Source organism: Channa argus, chromosome 20 (assembly GCF_033026475.1).
Source record: "Channa argus isolate prfri chromosome 20, Channa argus male v1.0, whole genome shotgun sequence".
In the NCBI taxonomy this organism is placed as follows: Eukaryota; Metazoa; Chordata; class Actinopteri; order Anabantiformes; family Channidae; genus Channa; species Channa argus.
Genome location: NC_090216.1, coordinates 2,695,288 through 2,719,473, shown reverse-complemented (window position 1 = coordinate 2,719,473; position 24,186 = coordinate 2,695,288). Strand labels below are relative to the sequence as shown.

Below are 24,186 nucleotides of genomic sequence, written 5' to 3'. Positions count from 1 at the left end.
CAGTGAATGTCTCTCCTGACGTTTAGTGTCTGTCAGTCTGATACTTGGATTAGCCTGTTCATCTGAGCCCTAAACCTCTGTTGTTGTCCAAAATATTAAAAACACATTTACTCCTTTTTACCTTTATTAGATAGATAGCAGAGGGGACTTGACAGGAAACATGAGGGGAGACATGGGCTTTGATATGCAACAAAGACCACATATCAGCAATGAGAACTTGTAACGTAGACTGATTATAGAAGATGTACTTTATCTACTCAGCATTCTTATTACCAAGGTAAAATAGACTCCAATCCTAATATTACTTCATGCCTAACTTTAGAGTCATCTGGAATTCCACCTGGTTGACCAACTCCTGGGCCACCTGCACTCTGACAGATCTATCAGAAGCATTGAACACAGATGTTGACCTCTACACGACCAAAGACGATCTGCTAATGCTATAGCTTGGTCAAACAACCTGGAAGATGCACATGCAATGAACATCCCTTAACCTGAAAAGCTGACCTCAAATTTGTCTTTGTACAATTCAGTGACATTTATCCGGGCTCGATTTCCCTACAGGCACAGATCCAGCTTAATCAAAACGGCCAACCGACACCAAAAGGAATGTCACTAGGTATCCCCAACACTGCCCTCCTTCCTATCGTTACATCTAAATCCCTACAAAAACACCAGACACAGAATGGTTCTGGATTTCAAGTCGTTGCCTGCACCAAACAACTACACTCCTTCCAACTAAACACTGTGTTCACCACAAACAGCCTGTCTGGCCCAGCCTTTGTACAAATCTAACAATCAGTCCTCCCATCGATGTGACCTGCCAATTAAACCCATTTATAACAGCTATTATGTCCTTGAGCATCAGCACAGCTAGTCTCTTCTTCCTCATCATATACATCCAACTGATGAACTCACACTCCTGTTACTCCTGTCACAATACCATCAGCCCAGCCAACCACTGACCTGTGTAGCCAATCTACCATACTACTTTTGGTGTTATCAAATGCTCCATATACCTCACGAAGGCCTTCTTTTCATTTAGAACACCAGTCTCGTCCCCAGACTTCAGGATTCCTGCTGACCCACCATCAAGAAGGTCACTCTACCACACACACATCTTCCTGCTATTTTATTTAAAAACACATAAATGTAAAAAACATGTATTCCAGAAGTGCAGACTTCCATAGGTATCTGTGCGATACGGTCCTGCCTCGGCTTCTAGAACTTTCACACAGTGGTTCAGGTGGTATCACATAGGTGAACCTTCCATGTGCACTGCTCTAGAGGTTGCTCCAATTACTTCATACAGGTTCTCAAGCCAAGGAAGGTCCCACTTCCTTCTGAACACCTTAACGTAGATCAGTCTCTTCATCCAGATCTTGAACTTCTCTAGCCTGCAAAGAAACCACACGGGATGAAATACTCCTCTGTATGTTAGACTTTTGTTTGGCATAGGCTCTCATAGCATAGGCTGCAGATGCAATGATGGACGTTTTTACAGCTCTGGACACTGGTGCCGGCATTAGTGGACCAAATAGCACCTCATGCAGGGTTAGTCCCAGCGTTCTGTCAGCACTTGCTCTGCAAGCCATGAGAGAAAGCGGCAAAGCATCTACTCAGATCAGCCGTGTGCTCGTGCAACATTTTTGTATCTTGTTTTTCAAGTTTCTGTTACATCTGTCAATGTTGGACTGTGAAATCGGACATGTGCTTAGTGGGCTTGGCGTCGGCCCACCGGCTAAGTCGATCTAAAATGATGAGCATTTACCTTTTCACTTGCACTGGTTTTATCAGAACAATAACATCACACTCAAGGCATGTTTCACAACGACTAACCACCCCATCTACATACTGTTGCATCTTAGGAGGCCAACACCTCACCTCCTGACTCATCCTTTGCGGGTGATCTGATCTTCTGCATCTATGTCATAAACAACCATAATAGCTTCCTATTCCACAGAGGCAGCAGCCTTTATCTACTCTGTCAGCAGCTGCATTTCCTTGAGTGAGCACAGAATTACCTCTTATTGATCGCAAGAGCATTTGGTTTCATCATTGCCAACAACTACTTCTTGATCTTATCACCGTGCTTCACAGAAGAACCATCAGCTTCCTTAACCTCTTCCTTTCCATGCTGAGCTGAACAGACCCCATGAGCAAAAGCTGAATCTGTATAAACATTTGCTCGCTTGACAAAGCTTTCAGCTCTGTCAACTGTGCAGAGCACTGCTGGAGACACTTGCACTCACACACCACTTCCATCTTTCCATTCTTTTTTCACAACTCCAAATCCTGCTTTGACAGTCTTTGACTTGCACCTGTGATTGCAGCAAAAGGTGGTTTTACAAAGTTTTGACTCAGGGGCTGAATACAAATACACGCCACACTTTTCAGATATTTAATGTTAAAAAATGTGAAAACCATTTATCATTTTCCTTTCGCTTCACAAGTATTTACCACTTTGTGTGGGTTTATCACATAATCCCAATAAAGTACATTTCCATTTGTGGTTGCAACAAGACAAGATGTCAAACATTTCACGGGGTATGAACACTTTTGCAAGGCACTGTACTTTTGGGAACACCAGCATGCTGGGTGTGGTGTGGCTGTCATGTGATGTGTTATCGTAAATGCACACTTTATATCGTCCACATGTGACTCAGACACTACATGTAGAAAGTGAACAGCAGACGTCTATGTCAATGACTTTTGACTGTGTTGTGACTTAAAGCAGCACAGTGAAGTGGGTTTCTAGTCTTCATTCAGCTGGGATGGATGGTAAAAAATAACCACACTCGAGCCGGGGTGTCGCTTAAACAGTTAATCTTAGCTGTGTCACGATCTGGCCTGGGACTCCATTTTGTCATGTTTCATGTCATGTTTTCCTATTTCCTGTACCATAGTGCTCTCATCAGTCCGACTAGTTTCACCTGTTCCCCTCCCTGTTTAGATCCCGCTCTACCCACAGTTCCCTGTCAGATCTTCGCCATTTCTCCTTGTCTGTCCAGTTCCTGAATCTGCCTGTTTGTATTTCCTGGATTCAGCTTGGTCTTATTAGAATTAGAATTCCCCCCCAGACAACTGAAGGTGAACTTTCTGCTGCACCGTTCACCAACACAATTCTCACAATAAGCAGAGAACAAAAGAAAGAAAAAAGAGGAGTTTTGTTTTACAATCTGTGCATCTGGCAGTTATAATGGAATTAAATGGGAACAGTCATTTATAAGCATGAAGCAGCAACTATAAATATACAGGACATACAATGTTTCCTTTGCAATGACGGTTTATTACCAACATTTTACCTCAATTTCAGCTCCATTTAATTTGGTTTAGATAAGTTAGCTTATTTAACAGCGTCGTTTATTATTTTATATGAGGCCTGGTGGCTCAAGTGGTGGAGCACCGGAGGCTGCATCAGAGGATGCAGGAGGCCGAGGCTTTTTTTTTTCACCCATCTTAAACGTGCTCTAAAATAAAATATTAGACAGCTCTGTGATGAAGGATCTTTGTGCACTGCTGAAGTCACTGGGAAAATGGGAAATGGTCGTGTGTGTGTATTTATTTATTTTTAAGTCATTTCCAATATGACACCTGCATGTCTGTATACATATCAAAATATTTATGCCTGTTTTTATAAATAAACATACTTGAACTTGATTCCAACTTGAATCCTGCCTCAAATACTAACATACTGTACAGGAACCATTCTTATATGTCCCCTGATGAGGGACGCTGGAAATCACACCAGCTGTCATGCTGGCACAGCTAATCACCAGCCCCCCCTGCTGGGAATCAGCATAATGGCACCAAAAACACAACAAGCTGGTGTTAAGCTGGTTTTTCACAGGGTAATGTTGCATTTTATCTATACTCTAACCTACATTGTTCATAGTTTATTTATCTTATGACAGTTTAGTGTGTATTTACTGTTTGAAAAGGTTTGTGTGTGTAGTTTTGCTACAACCCACGAATAAGACAGGGTGAACTTTTTGGCTCACTGATGCTGATGAGATTTACTCCTTAGGTATGAAAACGTTGTACAGAGTAAGAGAGTATTTTTCAGCATTCTGGAGAATTATCATGGCCTGAAAATACAGTACGTAGCCCTGTGAATATTGCTGCAGGTTCATATTATATCATGTGCTGGTAGACTAGGCATCGAGTGAACCTGCACTCATTTCAGAGATTCCTGTTTGTTTAACTTGAGACTAATCTCAGTTTTTTCTTTCAGTGAACACCTTTGCACATGGCAGCAAGCGACAACTGCAACACGGTGCTTTTTAGCCACAACACTGATTTCTAACCGAGATAATTGCCGCTTGTACAGTACGTGGCCTGAAGGGGACAAGCAGGGCGGGTCACCACTGAACCACTTGCTGCCGCTTGCTGAGCTGATCACAGTGTTTCAGGGACCTGGTTGCTCTGTATAACGCCTGAACACTGAGCTGCTGGTGATGGTGAGTAAGTGACTATGGTCAACTATACTCTACATCACTGACACTCACTCTAGGCCTATGAGAGCCCCCCTCCCCTCTCCACCCACATTTAATATGGAGTTTTTCAGCTTCTGATTTACTGTACAAACCTGATGCAGGCAGTGGTTAATGCAGGGAACGCCTGTTGACAGTGATCTGTAATTACTTTAATTATTAAAATCACTGCCTGCGGCTGCCCGCTGCTCCCCCCCAGGGGGGTTGGGTTATATTCAGACCTCAAATTTCACTGTAAATGTATATGTACTCAATAACAACAGTCAAGCTTCTCTAAAACTACTGTAAAAGGAAACATGAATCCTAAGGCCTCAAGTTTTCCCTTTGTTAGTTTCAGCCTGAGTATGGTGAAGTGAGTCTACTTGCCTGTAACCATGTGCCCACTTTCTCAGAATGTGTCCACTTCTAAAGATGTAGTAAAAAGCAAACACGGTCATTTTAACTGTGCTCATGCCTCACAGTCACTGAGAGTGACCAACAGGGGGCGCCACACTGACAGCAACTCAAGTTGTTTCTTGTCTGTTTGTGTCAGCAGGGAGCCAGTGTTAATGCCACGGACCTGTGGCAGTTTACTCCTCTACATGAAGCTGCTTCCAAAAAGAGTAGAGCTAAAGTTTCATGATATCATAAATAATTTCTCCTTCACCTGAGAAATCTGGGCGGAGTATCGAAAGACAGTACTGCACGAGCACCAGTTAAGCAAATCATCAGATTCGTGCTTGGTAGGGCAGTTTTACATTCTCCTAGCAGCAGCTTGAAATCCCCAGAACAACAAACTTACTGGGCTTGTTCACAATTACCTGCATGTAGAGTACATACCTATCATTTACTGTGTGTGGTGGCTGCTGTTTTCTCTGTTGGGAAACCCCCCATGTGCCTCAGTATCTCGCCCAAGGACACTTCGACAGGTAGCTGGGACCGGGGATTGAACCACCAACCTGAGGATTGATTGCCTTACCACCTGAGCTTCAGCCGCCCTTCTTTTGTTCTCACCTTAGTGCTGCTGTAGAAGGTCTGTACGCTGTAAAACATGAACTGCAGGGACATGGATGGCTGACAGTCGACGGTGTTGCATTTTGCTGCCGGCCATTGTCACAGGCCAAGAACAAAAAAGTGGGAGCAATTTCCATTCTCAACCTGGTGAAACGCACATCGACACAGCACAACAATGTACATCTCTGAGCTACACCCCAATAAAGACGAGCTCGTTGCAGAGGATGGCTGTAGCCCTTCCAAGGGTAAACAACCAAAACTAGATTTTAATGATGGACAACAGGCTCGAACAATTCACAAGGAACTAATTATGCTTGTGGCTACATATGTGATGGAGAACCATGATGCTCATTTCCACACTTGACCCTCGTCTTTCAGACCCCAAACCTTTGGAAAAGTTATAGTGAGTAATGCAACATTTTACTTTTGACAGGGATTAATAATAGCGTTGCACAAAATAATGAGTAAAAATAAAGTACAAACTGTCTTTCTGTTGTTATTGAGGCCTCACTATTCTGTAAAAGTAAAGTTTGATCTTCCGGATGCTGGCAAGAAGGTCTGCGAAGTGAAGAAACTCTGCATTGATGACGTCAACTGCAGAGATGAACAGGGGGGGGACACTCGACACCGCTGCACCTGGCCGTTACATGAGCGCACACACCTGAACTACATGGCTTAACCATTTCATCAGTCCAAGGAAGTGGAGAATCCCAGCTTATGGTGCAGTGTTTGCTTTTAATAGAAAGGTCACTGGTTTTGTAAGTATGTCACCCAGTGGAGTCGTGCGTCTGGTCGATGTGTTTTTATTAGTTTGTGGACAATGTCAACAGAGTCTTGGGTTTAACATCAATATGGTGATTGTGGACAATACTATTAACGTAAGAAATGACTGAGGTCTCATTAGGCAAAATGGAGTGTAGGACCTTCAACATATATTTACATATTCTGTTACCCAATTTTACTGTACAATGGTACAGACATACTTTCAGTAAGTGCTGTGTGTGTGTGTGTGTGTGTGTGCTGCACTGGGCTATAATAAGCTGGATGTGGCAGAGTACCTGCTGCAGCATGGAGTAGACGTCAACTCACAGGACACGGGGCTGATAACTCTCCCCAATGCTGCATCCTGTGAGGACTGTGGGGTCCCACACATACACCTACGCACATTTATATGGCGTCGTGTTGAGTGATCACGGATTTGGACTCTGTGCTGGACTCACATTTCATGATCCAAACCTGAGGGCCTGCTGAACGAGACTATGGGTAATGTTTCCTTGACTCCAACACTGATTCATTTGCACACACTTACCGCCATGGTGTCCTCTGACTGATGAGCTGCTGATTGAAGAGACAGAGAGAGGACTCACACACTAGTGATGAAGGGTTTACTGATGACGGTGTCTGTCTCTTCAGGCCACTTGTCCAGTCAGGCCAGTTGATTAAAGCCGAAGCTGAAGAGATTCAACAATTATCAACTATTCATTCCGTGCCTTCCCCACCTCTGCACCTGTTATTTATTTATTTGTGCACTGGGGTTGCACTCGTCACCTTGGTCGTCAACCATTGTCTAAAAAGCTATTTTAGAAACTGTGCAGTCCACATGGAAGCTAAGATAAAAGGGAAAACTACATTTCCCATACTGCACGTCACCTTCCCACCTTATATTCCAGTGAGTCTCAGTGCTTAGATACATGTTGCATGTAATTGCACCTTGCAGAGACGCCTCAGAGACTCGGGGAGGTGGACGTCTCATAGGTCTCTGTGCATTATAAATGTGTGGAAATATCAAAACCCCCGTCTAACATTCTGCTCACTTATTTTTTTGCTTGCTGTTTATTTTAACCCACATTTCTAACAGGCACCTCTTGACCTGCAGGGTGACCCTGGGTAAATGCTTTCTGCAGTTCAGCAGCATGAAGGTGGCTCACTCCCCCTCAACCCGGGTCAGCACTTTGTCGCCGGCAGACCGAGCATTAAAGGCCTTGCTCTGGCCGACTTTGTCATCTACAGAGGAGAACAGGTCACAAATGTTTTAGTTTCTTCTATCATTTATGTTGATTGGCTTCTTAATGTTTGGTGATAACTTTCGCTTTTCAGTTTACTTTGACAGGCAGAGGTGACTCATACAGGGAAAAAACTGGACTTCAGGTAGACGTTGTATGGAAGGAGGTGACTGCACATGTAATGTCTTCTGATGAAAACCAGTATCTGTAAAGAAGTGGCACTTCACAATCCAGTGTGAACAAATTTCCACTCCAGCAATCAGCGGTGGCATTAGCGTGAAATTATATGTGGAGGTCGGCTGTAGAGCTGATGGCTGGAGAGCAGCAGGACTGGAAAAAAAAGGACACCCGCTAAACCGTGTCCTGTTATCACATCGTTTGCTGCCCGTTGGAATCACCTGATGCCAGAGGGAGCTTAATGTGGTAGATGCATCACTGTTGACCCCGAGGAACCAACCAGATATAAAACAACATGATGCTACACGAGTGTCATGAACCAGGCTGTGGGATAAAGTCAGTGTAAGTGGTGTCCTGAGAAACCTGCACTCACTGTTAGCTGAGTTATATTTCAAACAAAGTAAAATAAAAGTGCAGAGAATCTGAGACTGTTTTATGACTTAGACTGATGCTTTTGTTAAAAAAGGTAAAATTATGATTTTTTAATTTTAATCAGTGATCTGCTAACAAACGGTGTCAAGTGGTCCCATTACCACACAAAAGATCCCAAAGCAAAACTCTTCAGCTCAATGGTCCCACGATGGTGGAACGAGCTGCCAAACTCCGCACGGTCAGCAGCCTCACTGCCAACACGCTGATTAAAGACAGAACTCTTCTAAAATAAAGACTTTTCCTGTCTCTTCTTTCTTGCACAAACAACTCTTCTCATAGCACTTTGCTTTAATGGTTTCTCCTTGACCTAGATCTTCTCTTGCTTTGTTCTTCACTCGGAAGTTGCTTCATCTTTTTAGTTGTGGTTTTCTATTTGTCCGAAAGGCAAATGTGTTTCAAATGCTGTTTTTTGTTTTTATTTCTGAATTTATCGTATTGATTCAAGTCTACACCATCTCAGCAGACACCAGACACCGTGTTCACATAGATGGTGCAGCGTGAGCAGAGCAGCAGCCACAGTCTTTAGTGTTACCTGCAGCCCTCAGGCTTATCCAGAGTCCCTGATCACCTACCAGATCATGAAGCCTGAATCCACAGCCAACAGATGAAGACTTGGAGGATGATTGAGCCTTTGATTTACTAAATGCATCAGGTGTCTGCTCTTTGTTTTATGCACATTAACTATAATAGGATGTGACATTGTCAGCAACATCCAAATGATATGAGGTGAACTTTACTGTATGAAAAGTGTGTGGAGCTACTTATTTGACTTTTGTACATGCATGTCACTTTGCAAACAGACCCCGATTATTCTAGCCCAGCTCCAGACCAGGATCATCCATTTAACACAATGTTCGAACACCACTGATATTAATTCTTGATTTAAAGAATTTCTTTCTGCTTTGCTTTTCTGGCCTTTTATTTTGTTTATGCTGTTCTGGTGCCACAATTAAGGCCCCACAATGTAACTAACCTTTACATTTGGATTTATGGAGATTGACTTTGTTTTACATGTGGAAAATAAGGAAATGTTAAACCTATTCAACCATGAAGTGCAAGAGATGTTACTTAACAGATAACAGCTGTTTGTGTAGAGATTCTTCTCCTGTAGAATTATGGAAAATTTTTTGTTTCATACCTTTTTTGCACGTTCATATCTTCTGAAAAATTGACAATATTTCACAAATTCTTAAACGATAAGTAAACTTATGAGCACAACTGTACACATGGAACAAAGGGTCCAGCCCTGTCAGGGGTTCAAGAGGTGAGTGAACTGAAAGACCAGGAGGGTTTGGCAACAATTTCACATTAAGCAGCTTAGAGTAATTTGATCGTGAGGCCACCAGAATAAGACAACGTTAGCATTTTGTCAGTCTTTTATTGAACACTTTCCAAATATGCAGTGGTTCCAGGAGAGCTGAAGTTCTGTCACCAAGTTCACCCTGAAAAAGCACAAGGATCAAAAGGTGAGTCAGCACCAAACTAGTGTACCATCATCTCAGCTTCAGTTTGCATTTTACCTCGTTAGACCTTTCCTTCTTCAGGAAGAAGGACTGAGACTTCATCTGTGCCATAGGGAGAGAGAGGTTGAGGGAACTCTGGGTGGAAAGCTCTTCCCAGCTCTGTGATGTATGAAGACTGCAGGAGGGGGGGAGGTCTCACTCTGTGGCCCCTCAGAGTCACCAACGCCTGGCAAAGGATTGGCCAAGGCCTCAGCTTCCTCTGCAAGCTGCTCATCCCCAGAAGGTGAACCTGCAGTAGATTCAAACCTGGGTTCAGCAGGCACATAGTCATGGGAATGACCATCCCAAAACCACCAGGTTAGAGGAGGAGGTCTGTGACTAGGCCTGGGGGCAACAAGGGCACCGGGGTAAGTTGCATGAGGTCCTGCCCAAAAGCCTGGAGCTACAGGAGCATTGTAATACTGGGGAGATGCGTGGCCAAACTCAGGAGCTGCAGAAGTCACGTGATAAGCAGGTTTGCAAATAAACCAGGCGTAAGGATGAACAGGTTGATGCACAAAGCCAAAGGCTGCAGGAGGACTGGCATAAAAAAGTGTGTAACCAGACCCAGAGGCTGCAGGATTGTGTACATAAAGATCCTGACCCCCACTGTACCTGAAGTGAGAAAACATGTACCCAACAGTGTGATCAGAGTGAGACATGGGGGACAACGCAGCATGTTCCGTCACAGGGCTGGATCCTGCGTTTCCACTGGAAACGAGCTGGAGCTGCACAGCAGAGCCAGTGTAGCCTGCACTTTGGGAAAGGACGTGAGGAGCAGCGGAGGACTGATCCGAGCTGACGTCAGAAGTCACAGTCCATCTGTTGGCGTGATGACTCTGGTGTCCTTCTGCATCCACACTGTGGGCCTCCAGGCTGGATGAAGACTGGATCCCAGTGGGAGCACTAGGCTGCTGGGGCGGGTTTCCAGTCTGCTGATCTTTGGCAGATGAACCAAAATGAAGCCAGTCGAGTTTGTAGGGGTACACATAATCTGCGGAGGAGAGTCAGTCAGGCTTAACTCTGAAGTATCAGCAATAGTGTGAAACTAGACATGTTCAAAGCAGCTTTTTGAGAACTGTCGTCCTCCATGTGAGCAAAGTGTCGTCGCATTGTTCTTGTGCAGATGTCGATCAAAGTGATGACTGAGTCCAATTTAATGAACAAAGGAGAGTGAACATTTTAAAGCAGATGATCTGCTGAGCATTTGATAGTTGTTCTTCCCAAACTTTAACTTACGCTCTTTTGTGAATGGAACACAGTCACAACTGCCAAACAACAGCAAACAGGCCCAGGAAATCCTGTAACACAGCGATAAAAATAATTATTTCTGCAGCTAAGGATTAAACTGACACCTCTCCTTTACCAGCCAGTGCAAGTGAAAACAAAGCCCTTTACTTCAAAAAGAGCCCTGGCACCATGTCTGCATCAGAACAGCAGCAGCCTCATAGTGCGTAACTGTGTGACGGCTCTGTCTTATATCAGTTCAGGTCCTGTCTGCACTAATTAAACACATCAGCGGCACCTGGAGCCCGGTGCAGACTGTGTCCTTAAGTGGGAAAATTCATTTTATAATACTAGGTTCTTCATAGGCCAATTTCCAAATGTAAAGGCATGCACCGCTTCATTTCTTTTATTTATCACTGAAATTGTTAATCACTTTAAGTCCCTATAATAAAAGCAGATCAATCTCTTACATTATGAAGACGATTTGTCAGCTTGTGTGGTTTTAGCTGATGAACAACAGGCTGCAAATTGGCTTGATTTGCTGACAACATACTTATTTGAAGATCTTGAAAAACGTTTGGTTGTTAGGTTTATAATCATTGTGTGCTGCTGATGGTGCCCACATGTTGATGTGCTGTTTACTTGTCAGCATACACTAGTCTGAAGTGTGTACATTGAATTATAAATAAAGGAGAAAAAAAGCAGTTAGGAAACTCCATAAAAACCCTTCAAAAACATTCACAGTAAACATTACTTAAAAGAAAATTCTGAGGAGCAAAGCATCAGAATTTATTAGGTTTTTATTTAAAAGAACTTAATCCACTAAGTAACTGTAGCTGTGGAAGTAAACAGTAGTTTTACACAAATAAAATTAATGAATGAATATAACACATTAAAGGAGTAAAGAGAATTTTAGCAAAAAGAAGATCATAGATTCAAAATTTGAATAACCACTGTATGAACAATAAAATAAAAACAACATTAACACAGAGATGGAAGAAATTATTGGTATCGTTTCATAAAAAAAGAAGAAAACCACCGTTTTCTCTGAAACAACTTAATACTGACAAAAGCAGAAAAAGAAAAGAAAATGATAAAAAATAAAAATCTTCTGATTTTTGATTCAACAGAATGTTTTAAATAATACACCAATATAATAGACAGATGTGTTAGAAAAAACAATAAATAACTGGATTAATCAGCGTCACGTCTTGAGTCACGTCATGACGTTCGTCCTGCAGCGTCCACCAAAGACAAAGTCCAATGTTGGGAAAGGAAAGAAGTCAGGTGAGGTGACGAGCAAATTGAACTTCCTCTTGTTTTCCTTTCTGTAGGTGATCAGTCTGAGACCTTGAGTTAATGGATGGGTTTAGTCTTTTTTTTTTTTTTACTATTGAAACTTTGTCATGTGCATCAGACGTTTAAAGTGAGTGTTAAGTGGTTTTGCAGCAGAACCATCCGAGGTCTCTTCAAGTCACTGCATCTGTAAAGCAGAAAATCAGATGAACTGTGTTAAATCTCAGCATGAAAAGGTTCTTTCCTTTGCTCCTGGCTGTGTCTCTCCTGTCTGGACACCCTTCACTATGAACTAGCCAGCCAGTGTTCACATGGATCAAGAGGTCCTCTTGAACTACACTGATAGGATGTTTGGTTTGCTCAGGTCAAAGTGCTCAGGTTTGCTTCTTTCTTTTCTCTCTTCACTTTCCACAACCGGTCAAGGCAGACGGCCGTCCACCCTGAGCCTGGTTCTGCTGGAGGTTCCTTCCGTTAAAGGGAGTTTGTCCTCTCCACTGTTGTCTAGGGCTTGTTTAGTCGGGTTTTCTCTATATATGTTTATCCTTATATCTTTAGTCTTGACTTTATTATGTAAAGTGCCTTGAGATGACTTTGTGGATTGAATTGAAATTATGGTACACTGCATAATTACACTGTTCTTCTTTTATTCTACTGAAATAGTTTAGACAATATGAAGTTGAATTTGTGAATGCATTTACATCTAGGCTGGATTAACTCTGGGCTCAATGTGGGGCTCACTTTTAATCTGGTTTGATCACCATGGTAACAGATGCTGCAGGGCAGTGACTGTGATAATCTGTATTTCAATTACAAGACTCTTTTATTCCAGACAGCGTATAATGGTTTTACGTTTATTCCATTAGTGCAGTTCAGAGTAAAAAGACTCTTGAACAACTACTGATCATAATAGTCCTGCACTTAAAACAAAGGTGTCACTGTTTAATCTCATGTAGGAACTTGGTTCTTGGTTGTGGCCACATTCACTACGTGAACATGCTCCTAACAAGAAGCCCAGGCTTCATGGAGCAGGCTGACCAGGACTCGGTCCGTCCAGATAAGCCCAGCAGAGTCAGAATACACACACCTAACTCCAGCTAATGCAGTCAGTAAACCCGCACTCATGAAAGCGACACTGTTCAGCGACGTGACTTCAGAGGAGGAATCAAAGGGGCACTGGAACAATCCCAGCCTTCTTCTCCAGGACATGAAAGAGGAGAGTGTGTGACCTTTGACCTCGCTGCACTGATGCTTCTACAAGTAAAACAAAAGCTTCACGCAGAGAGAGAGGCAGCGATGTGACTATGAGCAGGAAGCTCCCGGTGTGCTGGGAAAGTAATCCGAGTATCAGAACACAGAAGTGTCGTCTTCCTGTCTGCTGACATGAAGCTGCAGAACTCTCAGCAGCTCTTTATGTCTCCACACATGAATTTCTCTTCTCTTTTACATTATGTGAGCAGCCAGGTGGGGGGATGATGCATGGATGCCCCGCCTCATAAAGGATCTGTTGTGTTGGTGCCAGATACTAAAGGACACCTTCAGACACCTTCAGAGGTCTGTGGTGTCCATGCCATTCCATACAAAAACAATGCTAACGTGCTCACATTTAGCAGTTTAGTTTAGCATAGTTGTTTCACTCGGAGTCGAGCAGCTGTTGACATAAGTTCCGTCTGATCAGGACTGAATTTAAAAAGGCTCTGTGTCATTGTTCTCTTGAGCTGTGGACTTTCAACATGGCCGCCTGTCCTCTGTACGTTCCCAGCAACAGCTGCTATGGAGGGAAACAACCAGAGCTCCAGTTTGGCATTTGTCGAATGCAGTAGGGAAACAACAAGGAGTTATGATCTGTGTGAAGAGCCCTCACAGGGACATCAGAAACAACCCGACAACCTTCATTTTAACTGCACCGACTGCAGCGCTGGAGCTTCACAACACAAACACTTGAAACATCATGTCTGATTTGTGCTTTGAAACAGCCTGCCATTACCCGAAGGACCAATTAAACACTGAAAGTAATGATGTAATTGACATCAATTATCTGTCCTCGCCGAATCATCCCTCTTTACCATATCAAAGGCAGCCTCAGTGAGAGCTGCAGGACAATGACTGGACCTGAACACACACATTTTACCCAAAGTATCATTTGACTACTTCATAATAAACATACATGAATACATGTAAAGGAGTAAAAGTACAATAATTGTCTGTGAAGGGGGAAGTAGGGGGGAAAAAATGTCAAGTTCCCTGTAAGACAAATGACCAATTACCAGCTGCTGTCTCCACTGTGGCCATTAATATACAGACTACTGTCACTGGATTACTGTGATACTTCTCAGGCAGGTTCTGCAGCTGTGAGGAACATCTGTTTCTGATTTCTAAGTTCAGTTGGGGTGTTCGGATTTTGGCACGACCTTTCTCGCATTGAGAAATCAGTGTGAGGAGAAGTTGCTTTTTTGAGACAAATCAACAGCTCAAATGCAGCAACCTACCAGTATTTGGAAAGGAACTGTAACAAACTCAGCATCTTTCCCTCACCAGCTGCTCTCTGTAGTTCTTAATCGAAATTTTGCATTTTTAGAAGTTCACTCTGATAGATTAATTATCGCCTTCGAGTTGCACTTTGCAGCATGAATTAGACGATGACTTAAAACTATCCAAATGACGTACAAACAGACACAAAAACAAATGTAAAATGAACAGTCAAAAAGGAAACAGGATCCAGCCCTGTGACAGAATTAAATTTGTCCGAGCTTTGCAGAACAACAGGAAACAGTTTTGAAGCTGTTCTGACTGATCCGTTTGTTTTTTCGTGAATCTCCTGCAGCGACTTTGAAATCAGCTTTATTGGAACAGACACACAACGTAAGCTTTAATAACGACTGCACCATGTGTGAATCTACTAAATATATTTGACACATATTTTAGTCGGGAGATAATGTAGGAATTTTAACAGGATGTGAACATGTTCTCCACACAAACACATAAGAGGTTCCTAACATGGAGGTCCAGACCCCAGCAGAGGCCCTGACAGTAAATCCAAAGAGTCAGAAGATGAGTAAAAATCTATCCTGTAACCTTGACACAAAGACTTTCCAGCTTGAGACTGTGATTCAGAAACTTTCTTTAGGTCGTTTTGTTGCTCATCAACATGAGGTCAAAGGTCACCCACAGCCCCCTATAAGGATATTCCCTGTTTTATGCAACAACTGTTAAGTACTTAAAGTTTCACAAGGTCCAGGATTCTCACAGGTCCTGGATTTGACCCGGAATAACGCAACAGTCAGTGTGTCCGGATGAGCTGAAGGGCATCATGTCTAAAGAAATTTCCGCCTCGCACTCATACTGCAGGATGGCGGGAAGCAGTAAGTTCCTGTGGTTCCTGGATTCACATGAAGTGACAGAAACTTTGTCAAAGTTCTGGTCCGGATCTCCCAGTGCATGCGCCGGCGGCGGCATGCAGGCTGCAAGCCTCTGCGCCCCGGTGCCTGGCACGGCGCAGGCCTCCTTCTGCATGGTGGTGTCGTGATGATAAGACACCATCTCGTTGCTGAAGTCCACCGCCTCCACCGTGGAGCTAGAGCAGTATTTGTTACAGCCCAGGATGGTGGAGAACGCCTTCCTGAAGTCCGCGTTGAAGGCGTAGATGACCGGGTTCAGGGACGAGTTGGCCCAGCCGAACCACACGAAGATGCTGAAGGTGGTGTCGCTTACGCACGGCGGCTCTCCGACTTTGTCCAGGTCGCAGAAAGGCACCACGCAGTTAAGGACGAAAAACGGCAGCCAGCAGAACACAAACACCCCCATGATGATGGACAGAGTCTTTAAGACTTTTGTTTCTCTCTTAAACGACGTTTTCAGTGAGCTTTCGTCGTGCGTCGACGCGCGGTGGTGGTGGTTTTGCGCGCGGGAGCCCGCTGCCCTCTCCAAAGACGAGATTCGTCTGATTTGGATTTGGGCAATGCGGAAAATGCGCGTGTATGTCCCTATCATGATCACCACGGGGATGTAGAAACTTATAAGGGACGAGGAGATGGCGTAAGTCCGGTTCAGGCTCGCGTTGCAGTCGTCCGGGTTGTCCGCTGTGGAGTTTTCCGCGCGGTGCCAGCTGAGCTGCACGGGGATGAAGGAGATGAGGATGGAGAGGGTCCAGGCGACCCCGATCATCAGGAAGGCGAAGCGGCGCGTCATTTTGCGCTCGTACTTGAACGGGCTGGAGATGGCCCAGTAGCGGTCCATGCTGATGATACACAGGTTGAGGATGGACGCGGTGGAGCACATGATGTCGAAGGCGACCCAGGTGTCACAAAAGCGCCCGAACAGCCAGATGCCGGCGACCTCAGACACCGCCCTCCAGGGCATCACCAGCACGGCCACGAACAGGTCGGACACCGCCAGAGAGATGACGAACGAGTTGGTGACTTTGGAGCGCAGGTGGCGGAATTTGATGACCGCTGCGCACACCAGAGTGTTTCCCAGCAGGGTGGAGACGATCAGCACGCACAGGACGCAGCCGGTCAGGGCGCGCAAGCTGAGCCCTCCACCCGGCCCGGGGCTGTCCGTTCCAGCTGTGACCACCTGCTGATGGTACCGGTGGTGGTTTTGAGTTCTATTAGAAAAACTCTCCATGGATCTCCGGACTCTGTCCTTCTGCTCGTGCTCTGATCCTCTTCACCATCACCTGCAGCGAGCCTCGAGTCCTCAAGTTGTGATTCAGTCAAAAACAAAATTCCAAATCAAATCCAGCAGTGAGCTTTTCCTGCAGGAGACGCGCTCAGATTGTCCAGTTTCTCCGTTGCTGCGCGCTCAGGGACTGAGGCTGCTCTCAGGTCTCCAACATTTTCATCCAGACACTGAGAAGAAACGCACAGATGCCAGCGTTAAATCCCGATCCAGGACTCTACTCCACTCTGAACACGAGACTGAGCGGCGGAGAACTCAAATTATGAATGACACGGTGATGAATCTGAATCTGAGTCTGTTTGCATCAATAATCCCGCAAACAGTGTGACGTGTTAGTGAATATTAGTGAACATTTACAAACTTTTATCGAATATTTAAATTTGTCTCTGCAAAAACAAAAACAAAAAATATTTATATCTGCAATATACTTTGTATATATACTTTGTATATATGCTTTGTATATATATATATATTATTAGTGTGTGTATATATATATATATATATATAATAATTTGTATATATATATTATAACTATTATATTTATCTCTTTTTTTTTATTAAATTTTGGAGCGATAACTGGGTGGAAACCGTTTATTGGCCAGAAATGTGTTTACGCTAACGGTCGGGACATTTTGGGATCCAACTGTCCACAGGAGAAAGCGAGAAAAGCGGAATAAAACATGTAACTGCAGCAGACAGAGGACAATATGAGGGTGAACTCTGTCCTCTAGTGGACAAAGACGCACAGCAACAACAGCAGCAGCAACAACTGTCACGTGTCTCTCACTAGATTCTGGACGTGGACGTGTCCACAGAAAAATACTCTCATTACTAAGCACATTTACTTAAGTGATGTACTTAAGTAGTAAACAATTCTCAGGTACTTGTACTGTAGTTTTCCCTCCACTCTGAGTATCTGAAGCTGTAGTAACTGTCGGTTCACTGAGCGGTAAAACCTGCTGCTGATTCTGGTCTCACGCCAGGTCTCTGCTTTTTTTATCAATATGTTTCATAATTTGTTGAAGTTTGAATTCCTATCAGTGCGGTACCTTTTGTACTCTGTAGTAATACATCATCATTTATTTGTTAATGGGATTTTTTTTTTATTGTGGATCTTCATCTGCAGAGAGTATCTGTAACGAGAGGTGTAAAAGTAGCCAACTGCAGAATTTTTGTGAGTAAATGTACTTCGTTACTAACAACCTCAGTTAAAATTGTTCCTAATATTCAGGTGTGTGTGGTCATGAAGGGGTTATGTTTACAGCGGGACGATGACGTCACAGTCAGCTGAGCGTGTGTGTGTGTGTGTGTGTGTGGATGATTCAGCAGTCAGTCCGTCGCTCCCTCCGCAGCTCGTCCATTTCACGCGGATAACCGGCTTTTATTTTGACACTTCTCTCTCGCCGGGGCTCGTGGAGGATCTCGGAGAGCCCGTGTAGAGACCCCGTGGTGTGGAGCCGCGTTCAGCCAGCGCAGATCTTCGCTGTCTTCCTCCCGGTGGATTTTCTGCTGGTGTAACTGGACTCTGGTCCGGAGGCCTTCGCTCGGAACCCGAGACCCGTCACGTCCTCGCCGAGTTCTAGCTGCTCCATTTAACCAGCTCTGCTGCGACGTTTCCTCGTTTTGACGCCTGACGCTCCGGGTACAGCAGGTGAGAACACACGGCCCTGTGTTACTGCGTACTCATGTGTACACACAGTACAAGTACACACAGTACCACTAGCTTATACAGCAGGCTGCAAAGGGACAAACCCAGCCAGGTTCTGTACGACAGTCGGTCCATCATCAAGACTTTAGAACATAGTTCAGAACGGTATTATAAGACATTATACTGCAAACACCCAGAGAAGTACTACAAGTGAAGGGACTGAGTACACATCATTTTATTGATCTAATTTAATTATTTCTCACCATTTTATAACCACGAAAGGTTCATTAACGGATTTAAAAAGGATTTCTGTGAAGTTAAATGAACAAATCACAACTGAATCAACTTGGACTTACTCAGAACTTGGACTCACTGATTTTTTTTACAATTATTAGCACATTTCATTCAAAACCTTTCAGATTCCTAAAATGTCCAACCATGTATAAAGTTATGTCTTCAGAAGGTCTAATCGTGTCTGTCCATCAGTATCAAACCTGCAGAACCTGCAGTTACTATGATTCAAACTAGCCAACGATGTTCTTTCATAAATGGTCTCAGTGTATGAAGTACTGTCTCCTGAGGACAAGTGGACAAGGTTTAGACAACTGTACCATTCTCACCTGGATGCAGCCGCTGCACAGCCTCCTCTGTTCTGTACATCCGTACAAACAGGACTGCAGCTGGTTCTGGAGTCCAGTTAAAGTGTTTGAAGACAGACTGAGAGAACTGAATCTTGTCTTCAGCCTCCACGGTTTTCTTCTTTCAGCCCCTGTAGTTTTGCTTGCAAGAGAACTCAGCTGAGAGTAGAACCTGGTTCTCTGCAGGGGCGTTGAACGGTGCTGGACCTTCATTGTTTCTAAACTTCAGATCCAGTTAGACTTTATATTTTTGCCTTTAAATTTTTGTCACATTGTTTTAGTCTTGTGGTTATTTGGTTCTGTTTTCTGGTTCTGTAGCACTGCTCTGTTGTTTTCTCTGGGTTCTGTCCACAGAATAAATCATGAAATTCTCCAGTTCTTCAGCTCTGCTACTTTTTCTTTAGTAGAACATCTTTTATTCATGTGCCGCAGTTTATGCAGCTTTGGTTCTATTGGTTCTGTCTTGTTTGGTTCCCCCTCCACTGTTGTCAGCTGCTGTTGTTGTGGTGTTGTTTCAGAGGGAACCTGCTGACCTGTGTGTGTTTGTTGCAGTCTGGCGCTGCTCCAGTCAGGCTGTCCATCTGTCCCTAAAGGTTCCGCTCTGCTGGACTTGAGTTCTTTCTTTGCTCTGGCTATTTGAACCCCTTACTGAGATGGACAATCTGTTCTTCAACATAGAACCAAGAGAAACACGGAACCGTGACCCAGTGAAGTCCAAGTACAGTAAAGGATCAAAGAAGCAGCTTTGTGTAGTTTCACTTGTTTTACGTTGCCGAATTAAAGCCTGTTTTCAGGAGATAGATAGATAGACCCAAACCCTGATCCAGGTCTTCTTCTGATGGAGGCAGAAGTGAGGAGTTTAGGCTCAACTGATTAAAAATTCATAGTTTTGCAGATGCAAAGAACAAAAGCAGCTCGTGTGGTGAATATTTAATACAAAGTGCTGCACAAACGCTGCAGGCGCACAAACAACTAACTTTATTTCACTGTGTTTCCGACAAATCCCACGTTTCTGCAGCGCCTAAACAACAACAACAACAGCAGCGTTCTTCACCGCAGAGTCCTACATGTTTCCCATGTCATCTGTCAGTGTTGGACCGTATGAGAGCTGGTCTTTACTAAAACCACCTCAAACAACAAAAGTCTCCATTTAAAGCAGGATTAATGAAGATTTCCCAAACTCGCATCTGAAATAGAATGTCCAGATAACCGACTTTACTCTGAGCAGAACCACACATGTTCAGCCTTTGGAGAAGCTGAGATCAGAAGCTGCATGTGTCCTTGGGCCTCGTGCGTCTCTGTGCTTCATTAGCGAGAAGCTGTAACGGCCTCAGTTTAAGGCAGAATCATCATTCAGCTCCCGGCCGACGATTCGTCCTGAGGCTGGCAGAGCTCCAGCTTTCTGTCTGCCTGTTCTGCTGCTGACTCCTGGCTTGGACATAAACTTCCTGACTTTTCCTTTTCTGCACGGCTGCCTCTGTGTTTACTGTTTCTTCACCTCTTCCAACTCCCATCAACAGAAGAGGTTTGGCTTCATGTGGAATGAGTCTAGTCTGAATTACCGAAACCATACACAATGAGGTTCTTTCCTTGATAGAAATTTAAGACCAGGTCTGAGGAATTCAGTAGTGTGGAGATATTTTGACTATTTAAAGTCCAACAACAAACAGACTTTAAACAGACGTGCATTTTAAACTCAGTCGATAGCCCGGTTCCACAAACGCAAGTAATGCCACTAATCCTTTTACCATCTGAAGCTCTAGAACGTGCACAACGCAAGCCTTTACAGTTCCAGATCCAAGAACGTGCAGATGGTCCCCATAGTGCCTGCTTTCTCCAGCAGCATCCCTTACGTTTAATAGCTGTGGCTTGCTTTTTTTTTTCAGAGTTTTATTCTAGCCCAGCCACCAAGGGCTACCTTGGTGCTGGTCCCGAGCCCAAATCAAAAGGGCAGAAAGGGCATTAGCTGTAAACCAAATGATGCCAAATCAAGGTGCGGAACACAATCCACTGTGGCGACCCCTGAAGGGACAAGCTGTCTTAATACCCACTTAATTTCTTTGGAACAGACCAGTTCTCTTGCAAAACGTAAAACATTTAAGAAGACACAAAATAAATCATATTTAAACCAAGATTAAAACTTAAGAGGAAAAAACCTTTTAAACCGGACAGATATGGTGTTATATATCGATATTGACTGATTACTGTAATAATAGGTTTTTCCCAAATTGCCCAGCTCTACATATGGTGCATGTTTAGTTTATGACCAATGACAAACAGCAGAACCTCCCACGGTCAAAAATGCCACATGTTAGTTCAGTAAAAATGATTTGAGGTTCAGTCTGTTTGTGGTTGGACACTGTAGAATGTAAGTGGAGTGTAAACATCAGGACATCATTTGTTGCCTCGGAGCCTTTACAGCCCTACAGTGGCGCTACCCCCCCCTTCCTCCCGCCCCCACACACCCATCCCCCCTCTGGTTTCATAGCAACTTGGCACAGACGACATCCCGGTTGTGCTGGGAGCTCCACACCTCCACTCACCACCATCATTAATCTGCCACAAAGCAGCTCTGTGTCTCATTGAAGAGTGAACTCTGCTGATCCACCACACTTCATCCATACAGGAGGGGACACTGCTGGATGTCTCAATGTCTGTCTGTCACATGAAGGCTGGTAACACGGCCTCTGTCCTGAGACAGAGGCTCTGAACACCTCTTTATTAGTAGGAGCAGTGAAAATACTTGTTTAGCCCCAGTTCAAGTCAGTGTGATGGATTTTTAAATGGGTGATCCCCAAAGAACCAACAGAGGCTGGATTTGGTGGCCTAATGTGCAGACTTTGGAAATCCATCATCAGATATTGATATCCAAGTGTAGCTTTGATCATCATTGGTGCTGAATTTGAAACTGGGCAAAGTTCTCAGAGGTGGTGCTTGGCTGCCAAGATGGCAACACAATTGGACTTTTAACACTGCCCTCCAAGTGTCTGAACTCTGGAATCCTGAGTCAGGTGATGGACATGTCTTTCAGAACATTGGGCTGAGTCTAACTCTCTGACCACAAACTGGCCTCAGATGATTTGATCAGAGTGAGGAAAGACTACAGACAGACACCAATCGGTTAGACGGAACCGTCCACCAAACCTTTCCTCCCACCAGCAGAGAGAGGGAGACCGAAGTCATCTGTCAGATAAAGTCAGAGGGAAGTGCAGGAACCAGGACTGAAAAGGAAGAACTGCAGAGGTGAGAAGGGGAATGAAGCAAAGACTGGAGGACGTGACCCAAATCAAGATATAGATGCGGATAAAAAGGCACCTGGACAGTTTTTATCCTGGATAACCTTTGAGGATTTTTTTTTTGTACTCACTTATACAAAGAAAGACTAGTTTTGATAAGTGAGAAACCACAAACTGCGTCGAAATGAATTAGATCAGTCATTGAAGTCTGTATATAAGAGATCTGTAAAATAACTGCACATTTTGTAAGAGAAATATATAAAAATAATAAAGGTAAAGACGCATCTTATGCACTTTTTCCAGAAGGCTGATAAGGCTTTTAGCTTCTCAGATGTGGGACTGTGGTTGTTTTTTTATTTTTGCGTAATGACGTTAAATGTTGAATAGTTGGCGTTGGACTTTTCTTAGGCTGTGTCAAACTGATTAATTGATGATGAATTTAACGGTTAGTTGCCCTGAAGAAGTGTGTGTGTGTGTGTGTGTGTGTGTGAGATGGTGGCACCAAAACCTTGTTTAGAAGCAGCGGTCTCTGTTCTGGAGTGGCTCCTGTAGTGGTCCTGGTGCAGCAGTAATGTGTGAATTGAAAAGAAAAAGAGCCGTCCTCCTGTTTCCTTTTCTGTCCCCCTGGATGTTTACTGAGCAGGGACAGTGGACGTCAGGTTGGGAGGAAACCCGGCTCTGCCTGGATCAAGTGTCCTCCACACCCTGCGTCAAACCAGCGGACATGAATAATGAAACACCAGCTAAATGTGGCTTTTCTATTTTGATGTTGTCCTGATGGAGACGGGGGACATTTCATTTCCAATAACTGGCAGCTATTTGTTATTTTTTAAAATGATTCACATTAGGGTCAGTGTTTTTAAGAATTTGGCTGATTTCTGATTCTCACTTTGAAAATCACTTTCCAACCTGTTTTTCTGTTTTTAGATTTACAAAGAAATATAACTCAAACCTTTTCCATACAAATAGATTTATGTACAGATGGAACAGATTGAAATGCCAGTAACAATAAATATATCAGGTCATTATGTGATTGAATATTTAAAATTAATAAAAACCCTAAATGAAACATAAAATTATTAATAATTAATCTGTCTGTACTGTAAAGATGAATGAAGCTGTTTTAACAAACATTATTAGAAACCGTGCAGCTGGTCTTTGCTTGTGTTTCTTTTATTTGGACCAGACAGTTGGAACAAATATTCCTTATTGAATATTTCTGGAGGATGTTGATGTTTGTTTTTCCACATAATTTAAAATTTGTTTTCAGTTTACCTGAGATGGCAGAAACAAAAGCTTGTGAATAGAGGTTGCTAAGAATATCTGTCCTCTGTTGATCTGCCCGTAGACAATCGGAGAGGGCGGAAATGGGGACATGAGTGAGCTAAAGAGACAGAGGAAGATTAAATCCTGATGTCAGGGGTCGTAGATGTTGCAACAACAATAACGGTGATCTCACAGCTGGCACTGGCTTTGCTGTGGAGACCTTTCATCCTACCTCCTACCTGATTTTAATTAATCTTTAATCTAGTGTTCAGTCGTGTCGTTATTTGTGTGTATATAAAACCCTCCTCTGCATACCAGTTAAGTTACTTATAGATTAAAAAAAGAAAAAGAGGATAAGATTTAACCCCAAGTGGACACTTCTGTTATTCACACTTACATTTTACAGTGTACATTAGCTCTACTTGACTCTTTGCTTTTGTAAATATTGCAGATTATTTTCCCAAATCATTAGTATATAAAATGCCAAAGATGGGACCTAGAGCCATGTTTTTAATTGTATTATTTGTCCAGCCAACTAATATATATATAGTTCACACTAGAACAAATTCATGTTTACATAAAAAAAGGCCGAGTTTGT

At 43.5% G+C, this 24,186-nt stretch overlaps 2 protein-coding genes across 8 annotated transcripts in view; one reads left to right on the top strand and one right to left on the bottom strand.

Annotated features, from left to right (window-relative positions):
- Window positions 1–11,790: 11,790 nt before the first annotated feature.
- On the bottom strand, window positions 11,791–17,071 carry LOC137106231 (D(5)-like dopamine receptor). Its single transcript, XM_067489371.1, has one exon. The coding sequence runs from the start codon at window positions 16,744–16,746 to the stop codon at window positions 15,364–15,366; it is 1,383 nt and encodes a 460-aa protein (XP_067345472.1). The 5' UTR covers window positions 16,747–17,071; the 3' UTR covers window positions 11,791–15,363.
- A 1,019-nt stretch (window positions 17,072–18,090) lies between these two features.
- The window catches only part of LOC137105498 (serine-rich coiled-coil domain-containing protein 2-like), a 46,398-nt gene continuing 40,302 nt past the window's right edge, over window positions 18,091–24,186 (top strand). For 5 of the 7 annotated variants that reach the window (XM_067487780.1, XM_067487779.1, XM_067487783.1 and 2 more), the window contains exon 1: window positions 18,091–18,451. The gene's annotated coding sequence lies outside the window, so the exon portion shown is untranslated. The remainder of the gene's footprint in view (window positions 18,452–24,186) is intronic. The other 2 variants (XM_067487777.1, XM_067487776.1) reach the window with 1 other exon arrangement.

Coding starts and splice junctions, on each gene's coding strand:
- LOC137106231 (XM_067489371.1), bottom strand. CDS start 16,746: ATGGAGAGTTTTTCTAATAGAACTCAAAACCACCACCGGTACCATCAG.